The sequence below is a fragment of the Tasmannia lanceolata genome, unplaced genomic scaffold (assembly GCF_043159265.1).
Source record: "Tasmannia lanceolata isolate RefF3 unplaced genomic scaffold, GAP_Taslan_0.1 ptg000003l, whole genome shotgun sequence".
Taxonomy (NCBI): domain Eukaryota; kingdom Viridiplantae; phylum Streptophyta; class Magnoliopsida; order Canellales; family Winteraceae; genus Tasmannia; species Tasmannia lanceolata.
In genome coordinates this window covers 3,707,289-3,726,364 of record NW_027518680.1, presented here as the reverse complement: position 1 = coordinate 3,726,364, position 19,076 = coordinate 3,707,289, and the positions used below count along the sequence as shown (strand labels likewise).

The following is a 19,076-nucleotide window of genomic DNA, read 5'->3' as shown; positions in this document are numbered from 1 at the left end:
TAGAGTTGGATTATTCTTCGAATCCTACTTTCCACATCATGATCACAATCCATTTTAATTCGGACCGTCCATCGAAGTGTCCTCTTATGTCCCACTAAGCTAAGTAAACAATTAATTTTTTAAAAAAGAGATAGAATGGCAGTCCACTATTAGTTTGTCTCTATGCATTTTCTTCAACTAAATTAAAATTTTATCTATTTTTAATCTACATGTATAATAATGCTTGTAAACAATAAAACTAATCAAAATTACATACACAAAAATAATGTATAACTATTATCAAAGAATATGATGCATAAAGAACAAAACTCCTCTCTCTTTTCCTTCGTGAAAGTATGAAATGAAATGACTGAAATGAGTGAGATCGCATTCCCATCCGATTCATTAAGTGATAAGAGAGGTTTTGACTAAAATACCCTTCATAGAACGGTTAGCATTAACAAATTTTGGAGGGTATTTTTGTAAACCATTTCGGATCGTGACTATCCAATGGGCATATGTGGCGTGCCCATACACAACTCAAAAATTTTCGAATCCCAGATTTGATGATCCGAAATATGCTCATGAATACTATTCACATGTTTAGATCCCGTTCATTAACGTTCGGATTCGGACGATCCATCGGACCGTCCGGATCCATTGACACCCCTAAATGGGACCAACTATCTAGAGTGGGCTCCCCTTAAACAACGACTTTAGATAATGAAGCCAAAGGGACGAGATATCTCCCTCTTCCATTCACATTTCAGACAGTCTCTCTTTCAACAGCGCGCCATGTCTTGGAGCATCAGCTTTAGCCGTTGGTCATCCTTGAAAAAGCTCCAAAACCCCACAAGAAACAACCCTCTTCTTCTCCTCCTCCTCTTTTCCTCCTCTTCTACTTCAACTGCTTTGCCTCCTCCAATCCGAGTCTCACTCACTGAGTCCGCAGGCCGAGGCACATTCGCCACCCGCAAAATCGGCACAGGTGAACTCATCCACACTGCAAAACCCTTGCTCACTCACCCTTCCCTCTCCCTTCTCCACCAGGTATATATAAATTCATTCCTTTTCTTCTTTTCTTCTCCCAATTCTAACCCTCATTAAAAAAACCTCAATGGGGTCTTGATCATTTTATTAGATAATGCAATTTCTCAACATGTTCTTGTCATCTTCAAGAAATTTTGGGTTTATTTTGATGTGAGCCCATAAAATAATGTGTGTGCAATTGGGGCAGTTTTACAGATAAACTGCAATCTATAAAATAAAATAAAATACCCAAATGACATCTAATGTATATGTGATCTAGGTCTGTTATTTATGCCTGAAGAGATTGGGAATGAAAGCTTCTGAAGCTTGCCTTTCTTCTCCACATGTCGATCCAACCTCTCATTTCTGCAGTGAGGAATGCAGAGATAACTCAAAGGTTTATTTTATTGTGAAAGATTGTTGATTTTACTTTTTATGCTTGGTAACACTTCTGCACTCTCTTAGGCCTTTTTTGAAGTCGAGAGGAAAGCTGATTGGTCGGCATATGATGATCACTGCAAGTACGAACCGTATCTCCATAGTTAGGATCATGTTTAATTCGTATACTCAGGATCATGTTTAACTCGAATTGCATCACTGTGGGATTTCAATTTGGTACCTAGAATTCTACACCCTAAAATTTTGCCTGTTATATGGTTTGTGAGTGTGTGAAATCTTAATGCACAATGAAACATTGATATTTTTGTTTAACACACGCCTGTATATAATATATTGCGTGAAATCTATCGCATAAGCTTAATTTTCTTTCATGTGTTTTTTGTTTTTTGAAATGGAATTTTCTTTTGAGTGTTTGCGACGAGAAAATACTCTCACTGAAAAAAAAAAAAAAAAAACAAAGAAAAATTTGTTCCCTCTTGCAATATATTAGATTTTGTAGGTGAGCAATGAAAAATTATTTTATTGTGCATCCATTTAGGTAGTTGGAAAGCATTACATGCTGTTCTTCTTACTTTTTTGTCCTTTTTTTTTTTTTTTGAAGAATGCGGGGGTTGAAATATCCGTTTTTGGTGATGCGCTTGGCTTGTATGGTTATATCAGGTTCAGCATCTTTAGACTGTCTTGACATACTCCAGCCAGCCAGTTTGTCGTTTGAAATGATTTCAGAGGTGAGGACCTTGGAATTTTATCTGAATCAGGAATAGAGACATGAAAAGCTCGGCTAATAGCATTGTTCCAGTGAGAAATATTTTTAATTACAAACATCTGGAGAACCGCCTACACTGCAGTACATTTCATTGCGGTGTGCAGAAGGCTGAACATTTCTTGTTCTTGCATCTATATCAAAGGGAACCCACATTGCTATTCAGATTATTATGTTTTCTTTTATTCCATTGATAATCTTTTATGTGTCATTTTTTAATTCCTAGATGGAAAAGGAGTTTGAATTGTTGAGGCACACTTTGATGAAAGCAGGGATCAAGAACAAACACATAGCATGTATCCTTTGTGTGGGAGAAATTATTATCCTAGTCTCACTAATATCCTATGTTACATAGACTCTTCTGGATGGTTGAATTACCCATGTTGGATGGTTCAAATTCTGACACTCCATGTATTTGGGAAATACTTTTAGATTTCCTTTTTAACTCCACTAACATCAATTTACATTTACCACATGTTTGAGCCCTATCCCTTCCAACAGTAAACTTTTTATTTTATTTTATATGGAATAAAACATTAATCTTACATAAAAATTTCCTATTTTCATTTTACGGTTCTATCAATAGAAGTATTATATTTCTAAACTTGACGAAATCATAATGCCAAATCCACAAATCCTACTTTGCCACCCCGTACACATTCTGTATTGCAACAGTCAGATGTAACATAACTGTTTTTGCTTGCCTTGCTACCCTGGTAACATTTTTAGCATGTTTTTAAGAAACAAGTTTCTTTGACTTCACTAGTTCTAACGAAGGAATGGTATATCAGTGTGCTGGCACGGATTCGTATCAATGCATTTCGCATTGAATTGGTTGGTGGATCGTATGAGGATCTTCTTTCTTCTGCAGCAGCCTCTGTTGCAGCTGAAGCTGCAGTCGGAAATGCTGTTTATATGCTTCCGTCCTTCTACAATCATGACTGTGGTAAGGTTTCATTCTTCTACTCCCTTAAAGTCTAAACTTATTCCTTACTTTTATTGAGATGTCCTGTGGGTGGTATTCGTATAACTCAAAATGGAACTGAGATCTCTACATTTCAATGTAATATGATGGTAACAGGAGCATAGTTTCACACTCTTTTGGTTGTCTTATCCGCTTCTGCATGACTGGGCGTGGGGGGGGGGGGGGGAGACAATGGCGAGGTATACACTTGTCACATTAGGGAGTCCTGGTTAACTCTAGCTGGCATCTGGTCAACATGTTCCCTACAGTAAGGGGGTAAAAAAAAGTGTGCACCAGCTTTTGTGGTAGACCCGAAAACAGAGGAAATATCCATCGGAAATTATACAAGAATTTCTATTATAAAAGAAGAACCAAACAATTTTCTATTGTGAAAAATGAACAAACAATAAAATTGAGTTGAAGATACATGGGAGACTCTTGAAGTATTCGATTATAATTTGGCAATATATGCTAGCCCCAAAGAACCATAAATTACATCCCCTGTTCTCCTCTCTTAAATTCTTTCTGGCCTCATGAAATCATTTGTTGAGATGAGGTGAACTGGGACTGCTTGAGTTCTAGATACGGGGTGCCAAATATTCGTGCTTGTTCTAGTTTTTAGAAACCAACTCTTGATCCTCTCCCCCCGCCACCCCACCCCCCCCCCCCCCCCAAAAAAAAAAAAAAACACCCACCCCCCCTCTCTCCCCGTGCGCGCCTAACTGAAGACTCCTCATTTTGTTCCTACTTCTCAGTTTGGAAAAGAGAACTCCCAATAGATCGTAGCCACAACATTTTCAGAAAGCATCTTGATAAAGTCATAAAACATCTATTCCTCTAGTTGAAAATATTCCTCTCAAAGAACCCCACCCTGATGGATAAAGCAATTGCATGATCTCATTCACCCTTCCCTCGCGTAAAAATGTTTTTCTTTTTAGCATATTCCTTGTTAAATTTTTGGCTTGTTTATGAACTTTTCTTGCTTCGGTTCATCCTGGGTTGGAGAAAACTTTGAGTGCCAACAACTTATAGTAGTCCTTTTTTCACAAATCCTCTTTTGAAAATGGCAAACCTTTGATTGATTGTAGGCTTATTCTTCCATTTTTTATTGGTAATTTCATTAAATTGCAAGAAGCAAAAGCAACTCGTAATAAAGAAAGTAACATCAAAATACCAAACAAAAAGGAAAATTCATAAACAGAAAAACGAACCTCATGGAAGAAAGTCGAAAACCAAAGTAGTGTCGCTGACAACCCTGGAGTAATCAAGTCAATCTGCGTTGTAATTGGCAGAATTCCAGACGTGTCTAATGAATGTCAATGCCATGACCCTCAATCGCAGCACAAATCTCTTCTATTGCATCTGCAAGAATCCACGAGTAGTTAGAGTCATTTAGTTTCATTAAGAGAATTGCCCTCAATGATAAGGTAATCCAACCAAGTTTGTCAACAAGACGAATCTCATACATGAAGGGCATGAACCTCCACCTCGTTAGAGTCTGTCTATGATCCTTTGGGGTTGGGCCTTAAAATCCAGACGGATCCTTACTTTAAATACACAATCAGTTCCCGATTCATTGACATCTTTCTATGATCGTTTGCAAATGAAAAAAAAAAAAACATCATCTTTACAAAGCTTGGGTTCAAAATCCTCCTTCATATGCATGTGTTATTTTTTTTTCTCCATCCTTCACTAAGGACCTTGTCCGGCAGGCAGGATTTTTTGTTTTTTCATGATAAATTAGTGTCTCCAAGTGATGAGAGAAAGCTAGGTCAGGTGGGAGGAGGAGAGATTTGAGAGGGAACGATTGCGATGAGGGTCAGGAGTGGCTAAAAATTAGGAAATGGTCAATCCTATTTTGAGTAGGCCTTTTGGTTTCCTGAATTTTAGCCACTTCTCACCACTTGAGACACTAGTTTCATGATTTTTAGCCACTTCACCACTTGGAGACACTAGTTTATCATGGGGGAAAAATTCATGGTACCCAAACATGCCCTAAAGATTTGTGTTTTTCTTTTCCCTATAACATCTTGATTATAATTTAATGGTCTCCCAAGCAATAAGTGGCATGCTTACATTGGGACCACACTGCACGTCCTCTGTACTTGGGTCCCCTAAAAGAGAAAATTAAGTAACGAGTAGAAACATGTACTTCACCTCCCTTCATGAACCATTGTATCTTGTACGTTTTGTGCTGCTCTTCTTCTTTCAAGTGCATTTTGTCCACCATATTGCTTGAATATGTTTCCATTGGATCATTCACTTGTAAAATAACATAACTTTCCTCCCTAGGTACACCTTGTTTGAAAGATGTTAGATAGCTGTCATGTCTCTTCATCGATGATCTTTGGTGGTGAAAACAGTATCTTTTGAATCAATAAATGCTCTCCACTTTGTGATTTTTGGTGAGAGAATCATCTCGCATGTCTTGACCCTTCTCACTCCAACTATCCTTCATGTAAAGCCTCTATTGTGTCGTTTTCACATGTGTTGCCCCTGTTTCTCCTTTGTTGTTCTTATGATCTTGTATTTTACTTATGCCACGTATGGCTTGAGCATTCTGCTGCAGGGGGAGGATGCTGTTAATATTATTTTTCTGAAGAATTTCCTTAATGTTATAAAGCATCAGCTAGTAAACTCGACGAGATCTTGAGGATTGCGGTCTTCTGACACCATAGCCCTTGTAGGTCCTAAAGAGTGTATTATAAATTACAAACTCAGCATTTCCTAAGTTTGCAGTGTAATAACTGCAATCTTTCTTATGTGCTGGTTTGTTTCTCATGGGCTCAATTTTATATTGATCAATGGAACTATGACCCCTTTCCCACACTAATAATTGTGCAAAATACACACTGCATGCTCGTTTATGTGAAGCTTCCCTATATTGTGTAATTTCAGTCAGTACAAGTGTCACACTTATTGCAGCTGGGAGTTTTTCCTCACAAATTGTGGATCATCTTATGCTGCTCCATTTGTTGGAAGTTTGCTTCCCATTCCATATCAAATTAACATATGGTAGACCACCAAGTTCATGCTATACATTTTGCTTGTAATCTCTATCTATAGTTGTAGTATTGAATGTTCTAACTTAAAAAGAAGTGGCTGAGCTGAGTATTTTGCCATTTTCAGATCCAAATGCGCACATTGTATGGATAGATAATGCAGATGCAAGATTGAAAGCCCTTCGCGACATTGAAGAAGGTTTAAGTACCTCGAAACATTCATCATTTTTTTTGGAATCAATCACCTTATTAACAATGCCAGAATTACATTAGAACTGTATCCGAATCTTATTTGGTGACAGGAGAGGAGCTTTGCATCTGCTACATTGATGCGAGTATGGATCATGATGCTCGACAGACCCTCCTTAATGAAGGGTTTGGTTTTCAGTGTCGTTGTCTTCGCTGTATGTCTGGCGATTAGAGAAAAAGCATTGCATTGATCATGCTTATATCTGGTTTCTGCGACTTTCGATTCTGTCAAATTTGCTGTAATAACCTTCAATTTTATTTAAAAAGATTATCCTTATAATATCAATTAACAGTTGGACTTCTCAACACTTCCACTTCTTTAGGGCCTCTTTGGCTACCAACAAAATTTTACCTTATTCGCAAATAGCTCTTTGAAGAAAATCTTACCTGCAAATGGGACATTAAAGCCACTTTGGAAGATTATACAAAAAAAACAAAAAAACAAACAGTATATACATAAATAAATTTTAGAGGGTATCCAAAGAGGCCCTTTATCTCTTTGATCTGTTTATGTAACGAAGGAAATAGATAATTAAATCCCCGATTATCTAAAAACATTTAAAATTACACAAATAACTCTAAGTGTATATAGGTGTACATGCAAATAATTTTTAGAGGGTATATAAAGAGGGCCTCAATCTCTTTGATATTGGTTTATCAAGTGCTTGCAAAGGGGCAAGGAAGCTGGGGGAGGAAGAGAATTGAGAGGACATTTGTGAGGAGAGTTTGATGTGGCTGAAAAAAAAGGAAAACAAAAACTCTATTTTTTGTCACTTTGCATCATCTCCTCAGTCATTCCCTCTCAATTCTCCTTCTCTCAACAGTCCACACTTGGCAAGCTAATATTCCATGGGAAAAAAATCCATGGTTGCCAAACATTGCCTTTAAAAGATTATGAAATGAAAATATGAAATTGCCTCTTGATATTGCTGGAATTGTTTTATGACTGATATGTAAATTGTATAAGGAAAGTGGACTTTGAGGCGTGCACGAAACACTTTCCTTAAGGCTTTATTCGCTCTCACTTGTTTTCACAAATTTGCTACGAGATTATGCGAATATCCTCTAGGATACAACCAAGTCTCGGTGGAATCTACAAGTAGCAAATCTTGGAGAATTCCCAAATAAATTTCTAAAAGGAATAATTCAAATATATGGCAAATGCTCGAGAGAATGTTAAAGAGAGCAAGAAAGTCAAAATTCTGAGTTCGTTAGTTTTTTATTTTAGGAGACTACACCCTCTATTTATAGGAGTGAAAACATCTATTTGGAAAGGTACATCCTTCAAGAATGGTTACACCCTTTCAAGAATTGACACACCCACCCTTTCAAGGATGGACACCATTTCAAACTGATGCCGTTCCAAATTAATGCCTCCTTTGAAAAATATGCCTTTTCAAAAATTCCAACAATCCCCCACTTTTGTTTGTAAACAATTTATTTAAAAATACTTGTCAAACATTTGCCATAATTCATAGTCTTGTATGCTTAAAGATGGTATCTTACAATTTAAAACCACCTCTTAGTTTAAATATCTCAAAGTTGTATCAAAATGAACGGTGTCTGCATATTAAACCAACATTTTAAGTAATACAACCGGAAGTACTAAACACATACAATTCCCTTATTCCTAATAAGAAAATCATTTACACATTGCACTATTATGGCCATGTGCTATATCCTTATTCATGAACCTCTCGAGAATAAACCATAATTCTCTAAAGAAGCGGCACCACTTCCTTGTTCATATAGGTGAAGTTTTCTTGTGTCTTCGTTACTATAACACATTTAAAACTTCATTAAGAAATTAATTCAACCTCAAATTCGTAACGGAAAGTATTGTCCCAAGGTAGTTAGGGCTAATAGATGGACAATACCTATCAGTCACTCATAGTAACTTGTTTTTACCCCTTAAAACCTGAGAACTAGAAGTTTTCTAGAACTAGGTTGGATTGCCATTATTGCTGACTATTAATGGTTTTAAGCCACATATCAATAGTAGTACTCTTTACTAAGTCTCTAGACAAAGCCTTAGTAAATGGATCAACCAAGTTTTTACTTGTCTTTACATAGACAATTGTAATGCCATCTTGTATCAATTGTCTCACAAACTCATGTCTAAGACTTATATGTCTAGACTTACCATTATAAGCATTATTATAAGCCCTTGATAAAGAAGCTTGACTATCACAATAAATTCTAACTGGACGAATAGGATTAGACCACAATTTAAGGTCTAGCAATAAATTTTTAATCCATTCGGCTTCCTTTCCAGTTGCCGCTAAGGCAATAAATTCGGATTCCATCGTTGAGTGTGAGATACAAGTTTGTTTCTTGCTTGCCCAAGAAACGGCACCCCCACCAAGGGTGAAAATCCATCCAAAAGTGGATTTATTATCTCCCACATTTGTAATCCAACTCGCATCAGTATAGCCTTCTAGTACAGCAGGGAAATTATTATAATAAAGTCCCAGTCCAGTAGTCTTCTTTAGATATCCCAAAACCCTACCAATGGCTTGCCAATGTGATGTACTAGGGTTACTAGTGTACCTACTAAGTTTACACACCGAATAAGAAATATCTGGCCTCGTGCAGTAGCACACATTAAACTACCAATAGTACTTGCATATTCAATTTGTGCAACAACCCTGCCAGTATTATTTTATAACTTAATACTCGCATCAAAAGGAGTATGGACTCCATTATGGGCAACAACACTATTAGTAGATTTACCTAAAGGTTCTAAACCTATTGGATGTAAGTGGGTATTTCGAAGGAAATACAATACTGATGGTACTATTCTAGCATTTAAAGCTAGATTAGTGGCTAAAGGGTTTAGACAAAAAGAAGGTATTGACTATTTTGATACATATGCTCCTGTGGCACGTATCACTTTTGTTAGAATTCTTATAGCTTTGCCATCCTTATATAATCTTTACATTCATCAAATGGATGTCAAAACCGCATTTTTAAATGGAGATTTAAATGAGTAAGTTTATGTGGACCAACCTGAAGGGTTTACCCTACCTAGTAATGAACATAAAGTTTGTAAATTGATTAAATCGCTTTATGGATTAAAACAGTGATTTTATTCATAATTCTGGTGATAGATGCATTGATTCTAAATTTACTAAAGACTATGGTGTTATAGTTTGTTTATATGTAGATGACATGTTGACATGTTATTAATTCCAACAGGAATACCTTTAATATATTCCCCTTGTCATTTGTACAGAGATAACTTATGAAGATTTATCTAGACCATGGATGTTGGGTGGTTGATCTAGATCATCCATTAATGCGGGCCCTTCCTTATCTTTGAAAGCTGTTTAACGGACGTAGTGATCGATCAGTAGGGTCGATTTATGTAATAGGACCCACCGGATAGTCTGTGTTTGAGATTTTTTTCCTTTGTCAAATTTTGGTAAAAAAAAAGGGTAAAAACCAATGAAAGCTAATGCTACTTTGATGTGCTAATCTCAATATTCATAACTGTAAATAACAAAAGGTAGTAGAAAAAGGGAAGACAAAAGCATTTGCGTCTGCCGGGAGTCGAAACCGGGTCTATTGCTTGGAAGGCAATTATCCTAACCGTTGGACTACAAACGCCTTCGGATGGCTAAGGCAGTTGCCAGAGTTTATTTAAAAACAAAGGAGAAAGGAGAAGATGTTGAGTCCCTGCCTACTACTGAAGTAGATACTTCCATCATCTGTAAAAAATTATTCACATGGATGCTACCAACCTCCTCACTTTGTTTTATGCATTATCTTCTCACTGCTGTTAAAAATACTAAGCATGGTATCAACATCCAAGCAGAAGAGTTTAGTCTTAGCTTAGTTAGCCCAATTGGGTAAAGGCTTTGTTGTGCAACCTTTCAATCCCAGCTCACCTCTTAAAAAAAAGAAGAGGATTCAATTAGAAGAGTGTAAAACAAAGTGAATAGTGCCATTATCAAGATGTATTAGAGTGGATATTAATTAGAAAAGTATAAAATTAAAGAGAGGAGTGTCAGTATTAAAACAAGGGAGTGTGAATAAAAACCCCTCACTAAAATAATATCTAAAGAGTCCCTTCAAAATTTTCTACCCAAAAATACATAAAAGGATAGTGCAGTGATAAATCGACTCCCCAAATGGATGAATCGACTCCCCATGTGTCTTTCACATTAATAAATCACACAAACTGAACTGTGCTGTTGAAAATTGACAAAAACAAAGAAAAAAAAAAGGCCGCAAGGGCGCCCCATTGGACCCACATGACTGCCCTACATTAAACTTTGCATTTGTCACTGTAATAATGACATGGATCCAATGGGGCATCCTTGTTGTTGGTTTTTTTTTTGCAAAGCGCCCTTCAATTTAGCATTCCTTTAGTTGTAGGGAAATAATTTATGCGCTCCAATGTTTTGATAAACATGCGCTCCAACTTTTGTCGTGTAGTATTTAAAGGGCTGTCAGAGGAATATTAGGGTTCTGAAAAAGCAGTTAAAGCCCTTAAATACTACACGACAAACGAGTGGAGCGCATGTTTATCAAAAGATTGAAGCCCTGAAATCATTTCCAATTAAAGGTATTTTATTGTTTGGTCAAACTATATGATGGAATTAATGGTTTTTTTATTGCCCCCATTTGAAAATTTTTAATTTAAAATATACTTATTTCCAATTATACATTAAAAAAAAAAAAGTAGATGGTGAGAGGGCAGGTCTTTATTGATATCTTAGAAAATCTCAGGTGGTTTGATGCAATTTGTTGTGGATAATGCCAATGTAGGTGGGCCCAATCTGGATATTTATGGATATAATTTCTCCTCAAAAAAACAGCCACCTACTACTTCCATTTAATTACTTATAAGTCTCTTTTTTGACAGAAATTCTAAGGGAGATTATATTTTCACCCCCTCTGCAGTACGTATGCGCCCCCCTGTTGACGTCAAATCACGTTATAATGGGAAAAGACAAAAATAGTCTCATTTGCTAAATAGTTTTGATAATGGCACTACCCACTTTGTCTTTTACTTTTATAATTAGCTTTCCACAGCTGTTAAGGGGGAATCAGTCGTGCAGGATTTTAATGTGCGGACTTCAAGATATTGTCCATGACTCTCTGGGGACTTGGACTTTAATGTTCTTGGGACTCTGGGGGCACTCCAGCGGAGACTTTTTAGAGTCATGCAGACATTTAAATTACCCGTTAGTCATCAACAAATACATGAATTTGAAGTCCTAGAGTTTTAATAATCAATTTTTACTATGATCTCATAGATTTGTGAGCCCTACTAAAATATCTAAGTAATATTGTGCATTTGTGGGTCCTACTAAGTGCAAGGCCAAAGTAGTCATTTCACTTTGGATATGGTCATAGACTCATCTTTCAAGGCTGATAATCAGTTATTTGTTAGATTGATCTAAGCTGTCCACTTGAAAGGGCTTGGTTTGGATCTCCTATAGCCCCAAAAATCAGGCCAACACACCTATATTCCTCTATGACTCCACCTCAACCAATCACACCCGTCCATCTCATCCAATAATTGAATGGCCTATTGTTTGGGCCCACCAATAGACATATGAAAGCTAATTACCTGATCTCATATAGCACTTATAATCCTTCTATCCAAATAGTTTCTCTTGCCAAAAAAAAAACAAAGAAGAAAATTGTAAGAACCCAAAATTTTGTGTTCCTCTTCTCTTGAAAGGGTGCACATATTAAAAAGTGGGGTTGTAAAATTCCTCCCTTGCAATTTCTCTCAAGGTTCGGACGGTCTTTCTCTGACTGACTAAAAGTTGGTCCCGCAACAATTTACCCATACATGTCAAATCACTCAGCCTATTCGAACGATCTCCAGTGATAATTGTGTGTGGTCAAAAGTCCAAGGAGAATAATGAATATAAAAAAGGAAATTGATATCAGCACAACTTTTATAACTGCACCAACCAATCTTGTCGTTTATTGAGCTGTCAAGGGTTATTACAGTTGCCCAAAAAGGAACAGACAAGCTGAGTTTGTGCAATTATTAAGAACGGTAGTTTGGATATCATTTCAATAAAAAAAATACACAAATTTCTCTTCTAGAATGGATTGATTTTGTGAGAGAAAACATAAAAAGGCAATGGCCAGGGAAGGTATGTCTGGTCAGCGCCACCATTATTAGGTTTCAGGTCTAATAAAACCCAAAACCCAGAATTCTTGTCAAAGGAAAAGAACAGATTCTGAGAGAAAACAGAGATTTTCTCTCAATCAAATGAAGATTATGGAAATTATTCCTTTGTGGCAAGTTCTCTCTCTTTCTGGGATCATTTTTTGGATTTTCATCTCCTCATTTCTCAACCTGACCCACAAAGTCAGATCACTTCTCCAAACATCCATCACCCACCTAGTTGTTAATGGCACTCCCTTCATCCTTCACATCCAGGTAAACAAAACCCATATGACCATTCTCTTTGAATCTCTTCAAAAGATGGCAATTTTGAGATTTTTTGAGATTTTGGGGTTTGTTTCTTGCAGGGCTTTCAGCATGTTGTCTTTGATACTTTTTTCTCTGCTATTTCATGTGTTGTCTCTGTGCCATTTTACACTGCTTTCCTTCCTCTGCTCTTCTGGGTAGGTTTTTTTTTTTATTTTTTATCTTGATTGAATTTTTTTTATTGTTGTTCATAAGTTTCGGGTTGTTGGTATTTCAATGATTTCTTGGTTGTTCTTGTATTATTTGTAGAGTGGGCATAGCAAATTGGGTAGACAGATGACACTTTTGATGGCTTTCTGTGATTATTTAGGGAATGCTATTAAGGTATTTGCTTCTCCATAATGGGGTCTTTATGTTGTTTCATTTTTGTATTTGCCTTTTTATCCAGTGTATGTAATAATTTTGGGTGTTTGTGTGTGGGTGGTAAGGATGTAGTATCAGCTCCTAGACCCAATTCTCCACCTGTTAGGAGAATAACAGCTACTAAAGATGAGAAAGAAAATGCATTGGAATATGGATTGCCTTCTTCTCATACTCTCAACACAGTTTGCCTCTCTGGGTATCTTCTAGATTCTTCTATTTTGTTCTTAATTGGTTATGGTAATCATATTGAGTACCAAAATAATTCTGTTCTTGAATTTGAGGGTGTTGCAGATATCTATTGTACTATGTTTTGGCAAATAGCTCTGATACCAATGGTGTTGTAATCTTGGCTGGAATTTTCATGGTTTGCGTGCTTGTAGGGCTCATTGGCTTTGGTGGGTTTGTAATCCCTGTTTTTTTATGCGGATTTTTCTGTTAAGATCTTTGTAGGTTTCGTTGATCTTGCTTTGTATTTCTCACTTGAAATTTTGCTTTGTTTTAGGAAGGATTTACCTTGGCATGCACAGTGCGATTGATGTCGTAGGTGGACTTGTTGTCGGGCTTGTGATCCTTCGATTTTGGATTTTGATTCATGATTACGTTGACAGTTTTATCATATCTGGACAGAATGGTACGTGTTTTGGAAATTCTCTACTTTTTTTATATGGATTCTTTTTCTTTCATTGGTAAAATCAAATGTAACTTTTACTCAATTATGAGAATTGTTGTTCCTTTTCGGGCCGATTTCTTTCATTAATGTTGTTACCTTGTTGCTAACTTTGTATTGCAGTTATAGCCTTCTCGGCCGCCCTTTCTGTATTATCGCTCTTTGCTTATCCAACACCAGAGCTTCCAACTCCAAGCTTTGAGTATCATGCAGCCTTCACTGGTGTTGCTTTTGGGATAGTAAGCACAAAGCGTCTCACCTTTTCCATATCAAAACTTATCATTAATTTATGAATTCCCTCATCTTTTTTTTTGGGGGGGGGGGGGAAATGACAAGCCAATATTAGGAAATTTGACTTTAAGACACTGATACTTGGAGCAAATTTTCTCATATCTAGATTTTTCCGCACTATTGACAATGCGCGACCGTGTTTTGATACTGAGACAAAATCATCTTGTTTTACATGTTTTAACCAGCTGTCAAACAGCTATTACAATTCCCCAAAAGCTATTTGACAGCTGGTTAGAGCATGTAAAACCAAGATTGCTAGAGCGGGAAGCGGAAGCAGGAAATGGAGGCTCTCTTAACAAAACCATTAGTCACTTTCCACAACACTAAATGAAACAAGGAGAAAATATAAAATAACAATATTAGGAGAAGCTACGTACAGAAACTAAAATGGAGACTGGAGTTGATAGAGAGAGACTGGAGATTTTTGACTTCATCCCTCCTTGAGGCTACGAACTGACCACCCAGGTTGTGGGGTCTGTTTTCTCTATTAATAAAAATTTTCATCATTCGAAAAAAAAAAAAACAAGGCAGTGAACTCTGAGGAACGAGTGATGACTGATTGGACATGTGACTCAAAATTGGGGACATGATTATTCGTCGAACCTTCAAGCTCAAAGCATATCGGGTCATAATTTCAGTTTTCAGATCTAGTTGCATACCCATTAGAAATTTCCTTCTCCATGGAAACCCTTACCCCAGGATTGAGCCTTTGGCTCAATGGTCAAGACTTGGTTCATCAACCTGGAGGTCGGAGGTTCAATCCCAGCTTACCTACGCAAAAAAGGAAGCCCTTACCAACCAAAAAAGAAGGAAGTAAACCCTACAGCCCAAAGTGGCGAAGAACAAATAGAATTTGCTACGAAAGCTGGCTAAGGGGGTATTTCTGCGTATGAGAACATCGCAATGGAGGTTATAGCCGAAATAGGATTCGGCTCCCAATTACATTTTTTTAGCCAGTAGGAAACTTCACATTTTACTTCGTGCCCATCTCAGTGAGACCCAGTCACAGCATGCCTTTTCTTCCTAATTGGCCTAATTTATTCCCATTGTTTTGAGAGAAACTATTCAAACTAACCTTATTTATTGAAACTGTGGTAGATGATTCCAATCTTATTCACCCTTAATGGATTAGAACCTTAAAATTTTCAGTGGGCATCTCTCTCCACTTGAGGGCTTTCTGCAGTAAGATTCTGTACTATTTGATGAAATTGGCCGTACATTGTACCCGAGGAAATTTGTGCTTGAAAAAAATTGATTAGGTCATGTTAAATAAAACTTTTTCTCAAAAAGTCTTAATGGTGCCACTAAGTTTAACTAATTTTGCAACCCAAATTGGGGTTTAATGGAGTGATATTCTGCATGCTCAACTTTTTTACTTGGTAAATACCATGATCTGATGTTTCTGTGTTTCCCATAATATGCTTTGAGTTGGGGAGTGATAAATCGACTCCCCATGTGTCTTTCTCTCTCCTCTCTCTAACGCAGAGGAGAGAGAAAGACACATGGGGAGTCGATTTAAGATATTTGGGAGTCGATTTATCACTGCCCTTTAAGTTTCAAATGTGAAATTTGATATATTTTATTAAATAACTTACCACTTCTCACTAATTAAATAATTTAACACTTCTCACTAACAACCTCGGTACATGACACCGCTTATCAATGGATCTGCGTGTGAAAATCAATGTAACAAATCGAAACTGGAATGCTCCAATTAAAGCTTAGCAATTAAATAAAAAAATATTTTAACATGTTAACATGTCAAAATGCACATTTCTCATGTTGATGTATTGAAATTTGCTGCTATTGGGTGACAAACTTGTGTTGCTTCTCGAGGAAAGTGCTTGACCATGGTTGCTTAACAACTAATCTTATGATAGTCAGAAACCTTATGAACCAGAAAAATAGTTCTCTCATTTATGTGCAATAGTGTGCAATAGCATGATTAGGGTAAATTGATCTTTGTAGAAGGCGGTATGGGGAAGCAGTGATGTTCAGTTGTTTTAGCGGCTGACAGAAAGAAAGAAATAGAATTCTTTTTTTCTTTTTTTTATGAATGGTAAGAACTAGAATTCTTAGCCAACTAGAGAATGCTAGTATTCAGTTAATTATTCTAAAACTGAATGGGAACGTATTCTTATTTTTCGTATCTTCGGTGAAGATGTTTATTGGAGGCAGCGTGATGCTTGGATTCATAGCTAAAGTGTCCAAAGAACCATATGTTTCAACTGGAAGTGCCTAGAGTGAGAGTCAAACAATTTGTGGGTCATGTCTTGGTTCTATAGTCCTTGGAGCTTTCATATCAGTATGGATTGTTTTTCTTGAGAACCACAAAGAACTTCAGGACAGTGCACGAGTTGTACTTGCATTTATTAGCTCTTCCAGGAGATTGATTTGCCATCATCAGGTTTATAGAAGCTCATGTATGTGTTACCCAACACAGAGAGGAATCTTGGTTGCAATATTACTATTTGTCAGGGAAAAAAATTCAATCCATTCTATCTCCTGATACTTAGGATGCAGTGGAAAGTAGGGGCGACTTGTGGAGAGGAAATTTTCAATCCATTCAATACATCACGTATTATAATCACGGAAGGGGCGACCTGTGGAGAGGCCTACCTGGTAAAACCAGCCAAAGTAAAAGCGGGTGAAAGTTACCATAGAGTGGGCTGCCGAGGAAGGGGGTTAAGAAATCTATTGTACTCATGCATTAAAAGAGGTCAAACATGTTATCGACTTGATGGGAAAAGAGGGAGCGGAGCAGGAGCCCACGAAGACTCACTATCAGTAGTGATATCTTAGTATGTTAAGGATAGCATTGAAGTGGTAGTGGCTGTAGCAGTTGGAGTGTTGGATCTAGTGGGATGCCTTTCCCCTCGCTGTACTTGAACTGTTCATTTTAATAAATTTCTGTTACCTTTTATAAAAAAATAAAAAATTTCTGCTCCTTTTGTGCTTTTATTTCTCTTCATTTCTAATAAATCTTCTTCTATCTTTCAAAATGAAAAAGAAAATTTTGAGGGCAGCTTTCATGCCAAAAGATGGATCAGAAAATTATCGTTATTCATATGTACATGGAGTTTCTGCATCAATTTCCATTTGCTATTAGAACTTGGATTATAGAAGTCATGCAATTTAGCTTCAAGCTGTCTTTGTGGATTCTTTTGGAATTAAGATTGAAAAACACAGTCCAATACATTCCAACTAAAAGTTAAAAAAAAAGAAAAAAAAGAAGAAAGAACCGAAACATATTTTATGATGTTATTACATGAATCTTGCTGTCCACTGACATCGCATAACATTTAGCTATTTTCTAGATTTAAGATCCTTTCTCTTATTTCTTTTAGTTGCTTGATGGGCTAACTAAATTTTCCAGAGTTGGGCTGCTACTCTTGTTTACATAATGAAATGTTTTCGGCTGTTGTAGGTTACAGGAGTCCACCAGACTTACCTTCAGTTTCACCATGACAACGTTCCACATATCTTTAGCCCACAACTCACCATGACAAAGTTCCTTGGAAGGACATTTGTGGGCATTCCTACGATTCTGATAGTGAAGTTTTGCACCAAGGCTCTAGCTAAATGGATGCTCCCTGTAATATGCAACACTTTGGGCATCCCCATAAGCTCGTCATGCTACATCTCTGCACTCAAAGAGTCTGTTGCCAGTATAGAGGACGGCGAGAGCATCCTGGCACTAAAAGAGTCTGTTGCAAGTATAGAGGAGGGCGAGAGCATCCCGGCACTAAAAGAGTCTGTTGCAAGTATAGAGGACGGCGAGAGCATCCCGGCACTAAAAGAGTCTGTTGCAAGTATAGAGGACGGCGAGAGCGAGCGATTGGGTTATCTTCAGAGGATGTGCTTCTCCTCTCAGGAGTCTTATGATGTCGACACCGGCATAAGGTTTCTTCAGTATGCAGGCCTTGCATGGTCAGTAGTCAATTTGGTTCCATTGATATTCTCTCATTTGAGGTTGTAGCAAGATTCCAGATTGAGGTTTGATTGATTGTACACTATTTACGTAGAACTCGTTTCATATTTGCGCTCATGAGTTAATAATAGGAATTATTCTTTTTGTATATTTCTAATTTGTTTGCTTAAACTTAGTTTGGCTTTCGAGCCATACTTGTAATTTGTAAAGACCACACGCTTTTAGAACTCCTAAATTACTAAAATTAGTGATAGTAATTGCAGAATTGTGATGGTATTCCTGTGCATTGACAACTTTGAAATTACTCAAATTGCCAGCTTGTTGCCGTATGAGAAAGATCATACAATATGGAAGAACCCATGATTGTTTGAGTATATAACATAAAGAAGTAAGCAGAGTAAGTTTTCAGTCACAGAAAATGTAAGAGATGAGGGGCATCTGTTTTGGATTGTAGGTGAATGTGGTTGAAGTTACCATCCACGAATAGACGCTTGCAATCCAATCTAGCACATTGCTTCTAGTCATTTTTTCTACAAATATATCATATATTTGCCAGTGGTTAGGATTGATTTGAGGCATCTTCACGCGCTCACCTGTGCAACAGTCCAGATCATCCCCGGCGTCCTTATTGGAGGTCCCTTGCCAGCTAGTGAGAAAATGAGGCACCATCAATCTCCGCTATTCAACCATATGATTATGGTAGACCCCCTCTTTTGAAACACTATCAATGCTAATGAAGAGCCCATACCCCCGATCCAAACCCCATACCCGAATTCAAACACCGCCAAAAGCACAATAAGCCCAAATTGTTTAGATGATCCAAAGCATTCATTTGATGGACCCGACACAGATAATGAGTGCCTAAAAAATCAGCTCCATAGGATGATCCTAACCCTTCGATCTGTCGACGAACCGTAAACAGAGCGGGTCTACCTCACCTCAGGGGTTGTAGTTGGTGACTTTTAAAAGTCAGGGT

The 19,076-nt window shown here is 37.2% G+C and overlaps 2 protein-coding genes and 1 non-coding gene across 3 annotated transcripts; 2 read left to right on the top strand and 1 right to left on the bottom strand.

Annotated features, from left to right (window-relative positions):
* The first annotated feature begins 725 nt into the window (after positions 1-725).
* LOC143860209 (histone-lysine N-methyltransferase ATXR4-like) lies at positions 726-6,693 on the top strand. Its single transcript, XM_077370775.1, has 8 exons — positions 726-1,029; positions 1,289-1,405; positions 1,474-1,529; positions 2,009-2,135; positions 2,397-2,466; positions 2,937-3,116; positions 6,264-6,335; positions 6,439-6,693. The coding sequence occupies exons 1-8, from the start codon at positions 775-777 to the stop codon at positions 6,555-6,557; spliced, it is 996 nt and encodes a 331-aa protein (XP_077226890.1). The 5' UTR covers positions 726-774; the 3' UTR covers positions 6,558-6,693.
* Positions 6,694-9,922: 3,229 nt separating this feature from the next.
* Positions 9,923-9,994, bottom strand: TRNAG-UCC (transfer RNA glycine (anticodon UCC)). The gene has a single exon. It is a non-coding gene; the product is annotated as a tRNA-Gly (tRNA).
* Positions 9,995-12,436: 2,442 nt separating this feature from the next.
* On the top strand, positions 12,437-18,376 carry LOC143848100 (lipid phosphate phosphatase delta-like). The gene is made up of 8 exons (XM_077356913.1): positions 12,437-12,797; positions 12,890-12,985; positions 13,098-13,172; positions 13,277-13,407; positions 13,503-13,606; positions 13,714-13,842; positions 14,002-14,117; positions 17,597-18,376. Exons 1-8 carry the CDS (start codon positions 12,627-12,629, stop codon positions 18,146-18,148), a joined length of 1,374 nt encoding a protein of 457 aa, XP_077213028.1. The 5' UTR covers positions 12,437-12,626; the 3' UTR covers positions 18,149-18,376.
* The last annotated feature ends 700 nt before the right edge of the window (positions 18,377-19,076 follow it).